At 40.3% G+C, this 11,783-nt stretch overlaps 1 protein-coding gene across 1 annotated transcript; it reads right to left on the reverse strand.

Annotated features, from left to right (window-relative positions):
* Positions 1 to 4,000: 4,000 nt before the first annotated feature.
* LOC112080722 (4-galactosyl-N-acetylglucosaminide 3-alpha-L-fucosyltransferase 9) lies at positions 4,001 to 7,281 on the reverse strand. Its single transcript, XM_024146568.2, has 2 exons — positions 6,997 to 7,281; positions 4,001 to 5,323 (listed from the first exon to the last, which is right to left on the reverse strand). The coding sequence occupies exon 2, from the start codon at positions 5,313 to 5,315 to the stop codon at positions 4,194 to 4,196; it is 1,122 nt and encodes a 373-aa protein (XP_024002336.1). The 5' UTR covers positions 5,316 to 5,323; positions 6,997 to 7,281; the 3' UTR covers positions 4,001 to 4,193.
* Between the last annotated feature and the right edge of the window lie 4,502 nt (positions 7,282 to 11,783).

The raw sequence follows: 11,783 nt of genomic DNA on the forward strand, positions 1-11,783 counted from the left end.
GGTGTTTATTTCGTGATTTGATGCTGTGTGCTTACATCATACATGCTGTACACTGAGTGTACAAAATGTTTGGAACAGGTGCTCTTTCCATGACATAGACTGACCAGGTTAATCCATGTGAATGCTGCTGGGTTTTTCACGCTCCAGTTTCCTGTGTGTATCAGGAATGATCCACCACCCAAAGGACATCCAGCCAACTTGTCAACTGTGGGAAGCATTGGAGTCAACATGGCCAGCATCCCTGTAGAACGCTTTCGACACCTTGTAGAGTCCATTCCCTGACGAATTGAGGCTGTTATGAAGGCAAAAGGGGGTGCAACTCAATATTATGGTGTTCCTACTGTTTTGTACACTCATGTTGACCTTAGACACTGTATAACTAGCATCCATGTGTTTTATCACTTTCTGTTTTTTGAATACTGCACTGTGTACACTTAACACTTCTAATAAAATAATACATAATGTAAAAAATGTTTGCCAATATTTAATTGATACATTGACTTTGGATGGAATTTTTAACTAATAGACCTGTTTATAAAACAAAACAAGTTTTCCCACTTTTCGATGTGGCCCTATACATACAGTGCACTGTGTATATATACATAGTAGTCACATAGCCTCGACTCCGGAAGACTAATGCCCATTTCGTAAGAATGACAATACAGTGTTGATAGGTATGTTATTGTGAGACTAAATTAACAGGGACAGTGTATATAGTTAGTAGTTAGTTACTTATACTTACTTATATATAGTTACTTATATAGTTACTTATACTGAACAAAAATATAAACGCAACAATTTAAAAGATTTTACTGAGTTACAGTTCATATAAGGAAATCAGTCAATTGAAATAAATGTATTAGGCCCTAATCAATCGATTTCACATGACTGGGAATACAGATATGCATCTGTTGGTCACAGATAACAAATAAAGGTATGGGCGTGGATCAGAAAACCAGTCCGTATCTGGTGTGACCACAATTTGTCTCATGCAGCGCGACACATCTCATTCTCATAGAGTTGATCAGGCTGTTAATTGTGGCCTGTGGAATGTTATTATACTCCTCTTCAATGGCTGTGTGAAGTTGCTGGATCTTGGCGGGAACTGGAACACGCTGTCGATCCAGAGCATCCCAAACATGTTCAATGGGTGACACGTCTGGTGAGTATGCAGGCCATGGAAGAACTGACATTTTCAGCTTCCAGGAATTGTGTACAGATCCTTGTGACATGGGGCCATCTATTATCATGCTGAAACATGAGGTGATGGCAGCGGATGAATGGCAATGGGCCTAAGGATCTCATCACAGTATCTCTGCATTCAAATTGCCATCAATAAAATGCAATTGTGTTTGTTGTCTGTAGCTTATGCCTGCCCATACCATAACCCCACAGCCATCATGGGGCATTCTGTTCGCAACGTTGACAGCAAACCGCTCTCCCACATGATGCCGTACCCATGGTCTGTGGTTGTGAGGACAGTTGGACGTACTGCCAAATTCTCTAAAATGACGTTGGAGGCAGCTTATGATAGAGAAATTAACATTAAATACCCTGGCAACAGCTCTGGTGGACATTCCTGCAGTCAGCATGCCAATTGCACGCTCCCTCAAAACTTGAGACATCTGTGGCATTGTGTTGGGTGACATTTTAGAGTGGCATTTTTATTGTTCCCAGCACAAGGTGCACTTGTGTAATGTTCATGCTGTTTAATCAACTTTTTGATATGCCACACTTGTCAGGTGGATGGAATATCTTGGCAGAGGTGAAATGCTCACTAACAGTGATGTAAACAAATTTGTGCACAACATTTGAGAGAATCAAGCTTTCTGGGATCTTTTATTTCAACTCATAAAACATGGGACCAACACTTTACATGTTGTTTATATTTTTGTTCAGTGTAGTTACAAGACAATTATACGTATTTACGGTTTGTGTGACTACACATTGACATTTTTCTGTGCTTCAGATTTTCAAGCAACTCAAATTGTGCCTAAACGGCTCACCTTAACACTTTAGTTTTAGATCATAAAATTATGACAATAGTTGAAAGTACTGTGTAATACTGTATTTGCACTGTACACTTCTATGTAACATGGCTGTAAATGCAAATATGTAGAGACACTGTGGAATCCATCCTGTTTTCTCCTATCACAGCCATTTAAATTACCATTGGCCTAATGGTGATATCCCTGAGCGGTTTCCTTACTCTCCGGCAACTGAGTTAGGAAGGACACCTACAGTTGAATTCGAAAGTTTACATACACTTAGGTTGGAGTCATTAACTCGTTTTTCAACTACTCCACAAATGTCTTCTTAACAAACTATAGTTTTGGCAAGTCGGTTAGGACATCTACTTTGTGCATGACACAATACATTTTTCCAACAACTGTTTACAACTGATTATTTCACTGTATCACAATTCCAGTGGGTCAGAAGTTTACATACACTAAGTTGACTGTGCCTTTAAACAGTCTTCAAAATTCCAGAAAATGATGTCATGACTTTAGAAGCTTCTGATAGGCTAATTGACATAATTTGAGTCAATTGGAGGTGTACCTGTGGATGTATTTCAAGGCCGATCTTCAAACTCAGTGCCTCTTTGCTTGACATGGGAAAATCAAAAGAAATAAGCCAAGGCCTCAGAAACAAGTCTGTTTCATCCTTGGGAGCAATTTCCAAACGCCTGAAGGTACCACGTTCATCTGTACAAACAATAGTACGCAAGTATAAACACCATGGGACCACGCAGCCATCATACCGCTAAGGAAGGAGACGCGTTCTGTCTCCTAGAGATGAACGTACTTTGGTGTGAAAAGTGCAAATCAATCCCAGAACAACCGCAAAGGACCTTGTGAAGATGCTGGAGGAAGCAGGTACAAAAGTATCTATATCCACAGTAAAACAAGGCCGCTCAGCAAGGAAGAAGCCACTGCTCCAAAACTGCCATTAAAAAGCCAGACTACGGTTTGCAACTGCACACGGGGGCAACGATCGTACTTTTTGAAGAAATGTCCACTGGTCTGATGAAACAAAAATAGAACTGTTTGGCCATAATGACCATCGTTATGTTTGGAGGAAAAAGGGGGAGGCTTGCAAGCCGAAGAACACCATCCCAACCGTGAAGCTCGGGTGTGGCAGCATCCGAGTGTATATATATACACCGAACAAAAATATAAATGCTCATGTTTCATGAGCTGAAATAAAAGATCCCAGAAATTCCGTGATGTGTGTGTGGTGTCCAAGGCTATTTGCCTAGAAGGCCAGCATCCCGGAGTCGCCTCTTCACTGTTGACCTTGAGACTGGTGTTTTGCGGGTACTATTTAATGAAGCTGCCAGTTGAGGACTTGTGAGGCATCTGTTTCTCAAACTAGACACTCTAATGTACTTGTCCTCTTGCTCAGTTGTGCACCGGGACCTCCCACTCCTCTTTCTATTCTGGTTAGAGTCCGTTTGCGTTGTTCTGTGAAGGGAGTAGTACACAGCGTTTTACGAGATCTTCAGTTTCTTGGCAATTTCTCGCATGGAATAGACTTCATTTCTCAGAACAAGAATAGACTGACACGTTTCAGAAGAAAGTTCTTTGTTTCTGGCCATTTTGAGCCTGTAATCGAACCCACAAATGCTGATGCTCCAGATACTCAACTAGTCTAAAGAAGGCCAGTTTTATTGCTTCTTTAGTCAGAACAACAGTTTTCAGCTGTGCTAACATAATTTGAAGGCATTTTATCTGTGGCAATGACCTTGAGCCTTCTTGGAAGGGCATTTCTAATGTAACTATATAGCAGGACCCAAAGGGCTAGAATTTTCTATGTCTATCCTTACTAAGGACTTCGACTTGGCGGTAACGTAGTGTCCCCATGAGTGACAGAACACTGAGCTAATCACGGTGCAACGCTCCTATTTTCTGCTGGCTTACCACACCACCACAGAAAGCACTGAGCTAGGATTAAACACCTGCATTTTGGAGCTGCCTTACTCAAGAAAACAAATAAGAGACCATGTTTTTATGCAGCTTTATTAACTCAATGATTTATATATTCTTTACATTGTTTGCAAACTGATGTGACACTTATTATATTGGCCAAAAACCAGGCAAGCCTATATTTTTTGGGGGTGCTGAAAATGTGGGGCTCAAAACACCAAATATTTGTAAATGTCCCAATATTTCTGGAGATCACTAAGTGCCTTATTAACCAAAATACCATTTGTAAAGATTGTGAACAACTCTGTACTCCTTATGTGTTCCCACATGGTCACAGGCATAACAAATAGCATGGGTGAACTCTTGATACTGTTGAATTAGATGGCGCTGGGCAGAAAAGTGTTCACGCCACTGAAAGTAGTGCAGATATGCCTCATCATCCTTGTCCAACTTCAGGAGGAATTCTGCCAGGGCTTTCGCATCTGGAAAGTCATTAACATGGATGAAGGAATCTCCTGGGACAAAGTCCTCATAGTTTTGTCTGGGTGGGCCCAAAACTACTGGTACAGTTCCTGCTGCAAGTGGTCCATTTAGCTTCTCGGTGATGTAGTCTCTGTGGACTGAGTTCTCAAAGGAAAGGTAAAACTTACAGCTGGAGATGGTATCGTAGTAGTCCTCATAGTTCAAGCGGCGGCCAAAGGCCTTGCCAAAGACTTCCACCTTAACGTGTTTGACAAGTTCTCTGTAATAGTTATACCTTTGGCCTGATCCAGTGGCAGGGTTATTGTTACTCACAATCCAGCAAACTAATTTATCTTTTTTGGGCAGCACAAAATCCTCCCCCTGGCCTTTCCTTGCGTTCAAGCGCCAACGAATAGGGATGTTTGCATCCTGCCTGTAACTCAAGGTCAAATTGAAAAGGTTCTCTAGACCAGATAGCCTGTTTGTGTTTGTAGGGGATTCAACATGGAACCAGATCCACTTCTGGAATGGTGGCCTGGGTGATCGAGGCAAGTTGGATAAATCTCGCTTAATGGATTTGTGAAAGATGAGCACCCCGTCTGCCTTGCTGTACATTGACCTGTCATCAGTCAGGAGACAGCTATTAATGTTGAAGAGAGTGGCACAATCGCTTAAGTCAAACCTGTAGTGTTCAGGCCAGAACCACAACAGCATAATGGGCTTGTCTGGTAGGGTCTTAGCCAAGGAGCTGTTGTGCTGGCCTTGGGGTCTCTCTGAGTACTGAGGTGGGAAAGCAGGCAGGGGAGGGCAGAACAGAGATGGTGCTGAGCTGTAATGCATTAAAACCAGCGCCACAAATCCTCCTAAACTTATAATCGATACCAGAATGGCACGTAAAACTCCAGTTAGGTAAATGCTAGACAACATTTTGGCTCCTGTAAAGAAAGAACATGTATCATTAGGAACTTGTCTGATTGTAACAATGGGAGAAAGTTGTAGTACTTTGCTCTCATCCTGTACCTGTAAAACAACTTTTTCATAATACCAATAATGAGCATGTAAACAAAAGACCTATTAAGGCTGAAAATGTTTCAGTCCACGAATCAGATATCTACTATTTCCAATAGGAAACATGCACATGTCTCTCTCTTTCAGTACGTACCGGGTCACATCAGGAATCAATTTCTATATAATTAGTTCATCATTAACATTTACTCTCTCGTTTTTCAACCACTCCGCATTTTTTGTGTGAATAAACTATAGTTTTGGCAAGTCGATTAGGACATCTACTTTGTGCATGACACAAGGTATTTTTCCAACAATTGTTTACAGACAGATTATTTCACTTATAATTCACTGTATCACAATTCCAGTGGATCAGAAGTTTACATACACTAAGCTGACTATGCCTTTAAACAGTCTGGAAAATTCCAGAAAATGATGGCATGGCTTTAGAAGCTTCTGATAGGCTAATTGACATACTTTTAGTCAATTGGAGGTGTACCTGTGGATGTATTTCAAGGCCGACCTTCAAACTCAGTGCCTCTTTGCTTGACATGGGAAAATCAAAAGAAATAAGCCAAGACCTCAGAAAAAAGTATGTTTCATCCTTGGGAGCAATTTCCAAACGCCTGAAGGTACCACTTTCCTCCAGCATCGTCACAAGGTCTTTTGCTGTTGTTCTGGGATTGATTTTCACTTTTCGCACAAAAGTACGTTCATCTCTAGGAGACAGAACGTGTCTCCTTCCTGAGCGGTATGACGCCTGTGTGGTCCCATGATGTTTATACTTGCGTACTAGTGTTTGTACAGCTGAATGTGGTACCTTCAGGCGTTTGGAAATTGCTCCCAAGGATGAACCAGACTTGTCGAGGTCTACAATTTACTTTTGAGGTCTTGGCTGATTTCTTTTGATTTTTCCATGATGTCAATCAAAGAGGCACTGAGTTTGAAGATAGGCCTTGAAATACATCCACAGGTACACCTCCAATTGACTCAAATGATGTCAATTAGCCTATCAGAAGCTTCTAAAGCCATGACATTATTTTCTGGATTTTCACAAGCTGTTTAAAGGCACAGTCAACTTAGTGCTTTTTACTGCTTTTTGTCAGTGTCATCTGGTGACGGTTGGAATGGATTATTCTTGACTCTTCTATTTTAAAGAGCAGAGGAAAATGAACTGCTTCAACCTAGTCATCTGGCAGTACTTCACCAATACACTAAGATAAACTCAACATGAAAGGTGCATGGCAAATGCACATTTCATGTTGAGTTTATCTTAGTGTATTGGTATTTCAGCATTTTTGCAGGTTCTTAAGTATAGTCATTAAAACGTACTGTTACAGTAAAACATCTACATTTTAAATAAGAAAAAATCTAAATGCTATAGCTAAATATCTTTGCTAATAAAATCATCTGTATAGCCAATATAGAAAACACTCGGTTATAAAAGTGAATCCTGTAAGACAAATGACATTCATGTTAATTATTATTTTATTTTACCATTCAAAACGGCACTCAACGAGGCACTAATAAATTATAAAGCCTGGGTTATAGAATTAGTCGTAATCGTAGTCCTGAAATATTTTTGAAAAGGAAAGAGTCTCACCGGTCAAGCGGGTTGTACTCGTCCTGTATTCAGAGCTGCTGCCGACGTCATTCCTACACACTCTCCATGAGAACTGTGCACCTGTGTTGTCTATCTTCTCTATTCATCATCATTAGTTCAATACAGTTATAGGAAACAGTAAACATTTGTTTTAAATTATTCTCAAAATATATCGAAGGGGGAAGAAATATAACCCTTCTGGCCACCCTAACAGCAAGAACAGAAAGCATTGGGCGGGTTCGTTTTGCGTTCCGTGGGTGGAGGTTTCAATGGAATGGTCTAAAATGTACAAACACTGGCCATGGAAAATGAACTCGCCCATTCTCGTCAAGGGAAAATGGGTGGGGCGTGGGGAGCCCGGCCTTGGTAAATGCTACTTTTCAGCCACAGGTAATAAACAGTGACGTCAGAACCTGGGAGAAAAATGTTTTATCTTTCCCTCAATGAGGCACACTGTGGTCATTGGCGCCACCTGGAGGCAAATACAGAGTAAAGATAATAAAACAAAAAATACAGGGCAAACATAATATAACTGCAAATGATTAAACAAATGCAAAAACGATAGTAAGATTAATCCAAGGTGGTCCTTTGCACCTCGTCAAGGTGCTTGGCTGAGCGTCTTCTACTCCTCTCTGACCTTGCCGAAGCGTCAAGTATCTTTGTCTGAAAAGTTTAAAACACAATCAATCCCTTATTTTCCACACTTTATTAAAATCAACAGAGCTACTGGCTCAACCAAAGTACCACTTATAAAGGTTGTGGACATCATTATAATAACATGCTAAACAGACAGGTTGAATAAACTCTTCCTAGATTGTCAGGAGGTGGGGCGTGGCCTTGAGGTACTTCCTCCATGTGTCAATATCTTGCTGTGCCAAAGATGAGAACAAAGCATGTCAGGTGTGAGGCTAAAGCGCACCTGAAAGGTCAAAGTACAACATTCTGAAGCCATTTAGGCCACCAGAGGTGGCAAAGTGGACTAGTCTGACAAGGTGATATGGTCATAATACATATTTCTGGCATTGGCAAATTTCTTGTGAGTGGAAACTTGAACATTTTAAGCATTCTGTGCAACTTCTGGCACACGTTTACCGTGAACACTGGCTGTACCTGCTTTAGTTACAGTTTTAGTCAGTGGCCAAGCAGGCTACTGTGGCTATTTGGGCAGAATGTAGGCCTATCAGAATAGTTTAGCAACAAAACCAATGGAGCAAATGCACCCCATAACATTTTAACATGGAATAGCTTTTGATTTCTATGATATAGAGCCTAGAGTGAGTTGTGTGGGAAAAAGTGGGAGTATACAGCTGGTTAGTGGGCATTGCAAAGGGCTGTTTTGTAGCTAGTCTCGCCTTATCTCCCCCACCCCACACAACTCACTCTAGCTATAACTAGCATAATTGAAATATTTAAAATAACCTACCAAGTTGTTGACCATATGAAGAGAGTACAGTATTAGATAAATAGGCTTGTTGTTCAGGCTGTTTATAGGCTTGTTGTGTAGGTGCAAGTTAAAAGACTAAACTTGCCAGTTCCTTTGTCATGTATCAACCACAGGAGTTTGGTGACACCTTCATTCGGGAGAACGCGCTCTGGGTAATGACTGGAGGGGAATAAGTGGATGCTTTCCAGGTGTTTGATGCCGCTCCATTCTGGCCATTATTATGGGCCGTCCTCCCCTCACAAGCCTCCTGTGGTATCAACCTGGCAATATGCTAAACCTATTGTGCAGAATGCTAGGGAATCGGACCATGACTATATGTCTATGTCTCCCTTTCCATTTGTTGTTTAGGCATTAGACCATTTCAATGTTTTTTTGTTTGTTTTTAATTGTAGTTTGCTGATAGTCTAGTTTTGTGAGACGATAACCAATAACCATACAGACAGTGACTCTAACATTCCAACTATGGAGACAAACAATGAGACTTTATGATGACTCAATACAACATATTATATGACGATGCACTCGTACAACAAATTAAAAGTTAGATTTGCTTTAAGTTGTTATATTCAAAAGGGCTGATATTATGTTGCTTCTATCACAATTCCTACATTAAAGGGAATCTGTTTAAGGAAAGATAGTGTAAACTAATTGGGCAACTATATAGTGATTTGAAGTTCATTCTCTTAGCCCACTGGGCACACCACGTAATTTCAACGTGGAAATGTGGGGAATATTTGGTGGAGACGTTGATCCTTTATTCACCCACTCTAAAAGACAGCCAGAAGTTTGTTGAATTCCCAATGTGTTATCACTATGCTTTCAACCATATAAAAGGACAACCAAATTCCAATGGAAAAACAATGTCTGATTTTTGGTTTAGTTGTCATCTAAATGTGTTATAACCGCGCTTTCAACCATTTAAAAGCACAACAAAGTTCAAATGGGAATACAATGGCAGATATTTTGTATTTATACAACAACTTACATTTTATCACTGTGCTTCCTTCATCTATATAATAGTACAACCAAATGACCTGGATTGCAGTTGAGATTATAGTAAAAGTACATAGTCCAAGTGAGCAATGCTGTTCGGGATTCTGCACAGATTATTATAGCAATTGTGAAGATCTCCACAGACCTGTGACCTTTGCATGCTATCTTGAGCATGCAAACATTCTATGATTACATAAGAAGACATTTATAGTTACAGTAACCTCAACATGTGTCCATGGATGTGTCACTCATGTTAAGGTTGAATAAATACTGTTAAATGAGTTTGTAAGAGCCTTAACTTTAGGCTATTTACCATCTTACAAAAGTCATACTGAATTGTGTTTGGTTGACAAGAAACCAAATATCAACATTTAAAGAAGATGTATCTAATGCTTGGATAGTTTCATCTGAGCCACTGGCTTAATCCTATGATTGAACTTTTATTTTTGGTTTACTTGGAGATGTGAATCTATACTGAACAAAAAATATAAAATGCAACATACAACAATTTCATTGATTGTACTGAGTTCGAGTTCATATGAGGAAATGCAATTAATTCATTTGGCCCTAATCTATGGATTGCACATGACTGGGATTACAGATATTCATCTGTTGGTCACAGATATCTTAAAAACAATGGGCCTCACAATGGGCCTCAGGATCTGGTTTGAGTATTTTTGTGCATTCAAATTACCATCGATAAAATGCAATTGTGTTCGTTGTCCGTAGCTTATGCCTGCCCATACCATAACCCCACAGCCACTATGGGGTATTCTGTTCACAACGTTGACATCAGCAAAGCTCTCGCACACACGATGCCATTACACCTGGCCTGCGGTTGTGAGGCCGGTTGGACCTAGTGTCAAATTCTCTAAAACAACGGAGGTGTCTTATGCTAGACACATGAACATTCACTTCTCTGGCAACAGCTCTGGTGGACGTTCCTGCAGTCAGAATGCCAATTGCCTGCGCCCTCAAAACTTGAGACATCTGTGGTATTGTGTTGTGTGACAAAACTGCACGTTTTAGACTGGCCATTTATTGTCCACAGCACAAGTTGCACCTGTGTAATGATCAAGCCGTTTAATCAGCTTCTTCACATGCCATACCTGTCATGTGGATGAATTATCTTGGCAAAGGAGAAATGCTCACTAACAAGGATGTAAACAAATTTGTGCACCAAATTTGAGAGAAATATGCTTTTTGTGCATATGGAACATTTCTGCTCATGAAAGATATTGCGTTTATATTTTTGTTCAGTTAACATATTATGTATTAACTTGACTGTAAGTCATTCTGAATAAGAGCGTCTGCTGAATGACCAAAATGTAAATCTAAAAACAAACACTTTCAAAGCATGCTGGATATTTTCTAATGAACTCTGCCCCCAAACAAGTACAAATTTGGTCAGTCCAGACAAGGCCAAATCATAGATGTCTAGGCTGTGTTGCACAAGTTTGAACAGCTCAGTACAATAGAGCACATTAGTTTAATTCAGTAGAGTACATTAGCATAAAGGATATACGGTATTATACTATGCTTTAATCTACTGTGCTGATCTATACTTTACTGTAATGTTCTGTACTCTGCTGTGCTCTACTGTACTGTGCTATCCAAACTTGTGAAACATAGATGTCCATTTTTGTGATTTGTGACCGATCGGCTCGATCTTATGTAGCAAAATTTGAAATTGTGTTTTTTACATTGGATAAAAGTAGAGCCTCCGAGCTACAAAATGGTATATCATACACTACAGTTGAGGAACAATGGGAAAGTAATTCTGCTTTGCAAGTTGATAAACTTGTAACCTCACTTTTGAGAAAATGTTTTGAATGTTTTGGTAAACCTACTGGAGAGCTCTTTGTCTACACCCATTCAGAATAATTCACACCCTCTTAAGCCTTAGCCCCACCCACCTCTAAGGATTTTTATTTATTTATTTTATCTTTATTTATCTAGGCAAGTCAGTTAAGAACAAATTCTTATTTACAATGGTGTCCTACCCCGAACCAAACCGGGATGACACTGGGCCAATTGTGCACCGCCCTATAAGACTCCCAATCACGGCCGAATGTGATACAGCCTGGATTCGAACCAGGGACTGTAGTGATGCCTCTTGCACTGAGATGCAGTGCCTTAGTCCGCTGCGTCACATGAGGCCATGTACTAAACAACCCAAAATTTGAAGACTAAAGGCTGGTTTATACTACGGGTGTGTTCGTAAATTCAATCTCTTGTGCCAGATTTTCCATCCGTAAATTCAAAGCGCTTTGCTCTCGGAGCATTCACACTGGACGCTCTGGCCCAGTAGTAGGGTTGATCCGAGTGTTCTGACCTAACAACATCAGTC

The sequence above is a fragment of the Salvelinus sp. IW2-2015 genome, unplaced genomic scaffold (assembly GCF_002910315.2).
Source record: "Salvelinus sp. IW2-2015 unplaced genomic scaffold, ASM291031v2 Un_scaffold16450, whole genome shotgun sequence".
NCBI lineage: Eukaryota > Metazoa > Chordata > Actinopteri > Salmoniformes > Salmonidae > Salvelinus > Salvelinus sp. IW2-2015.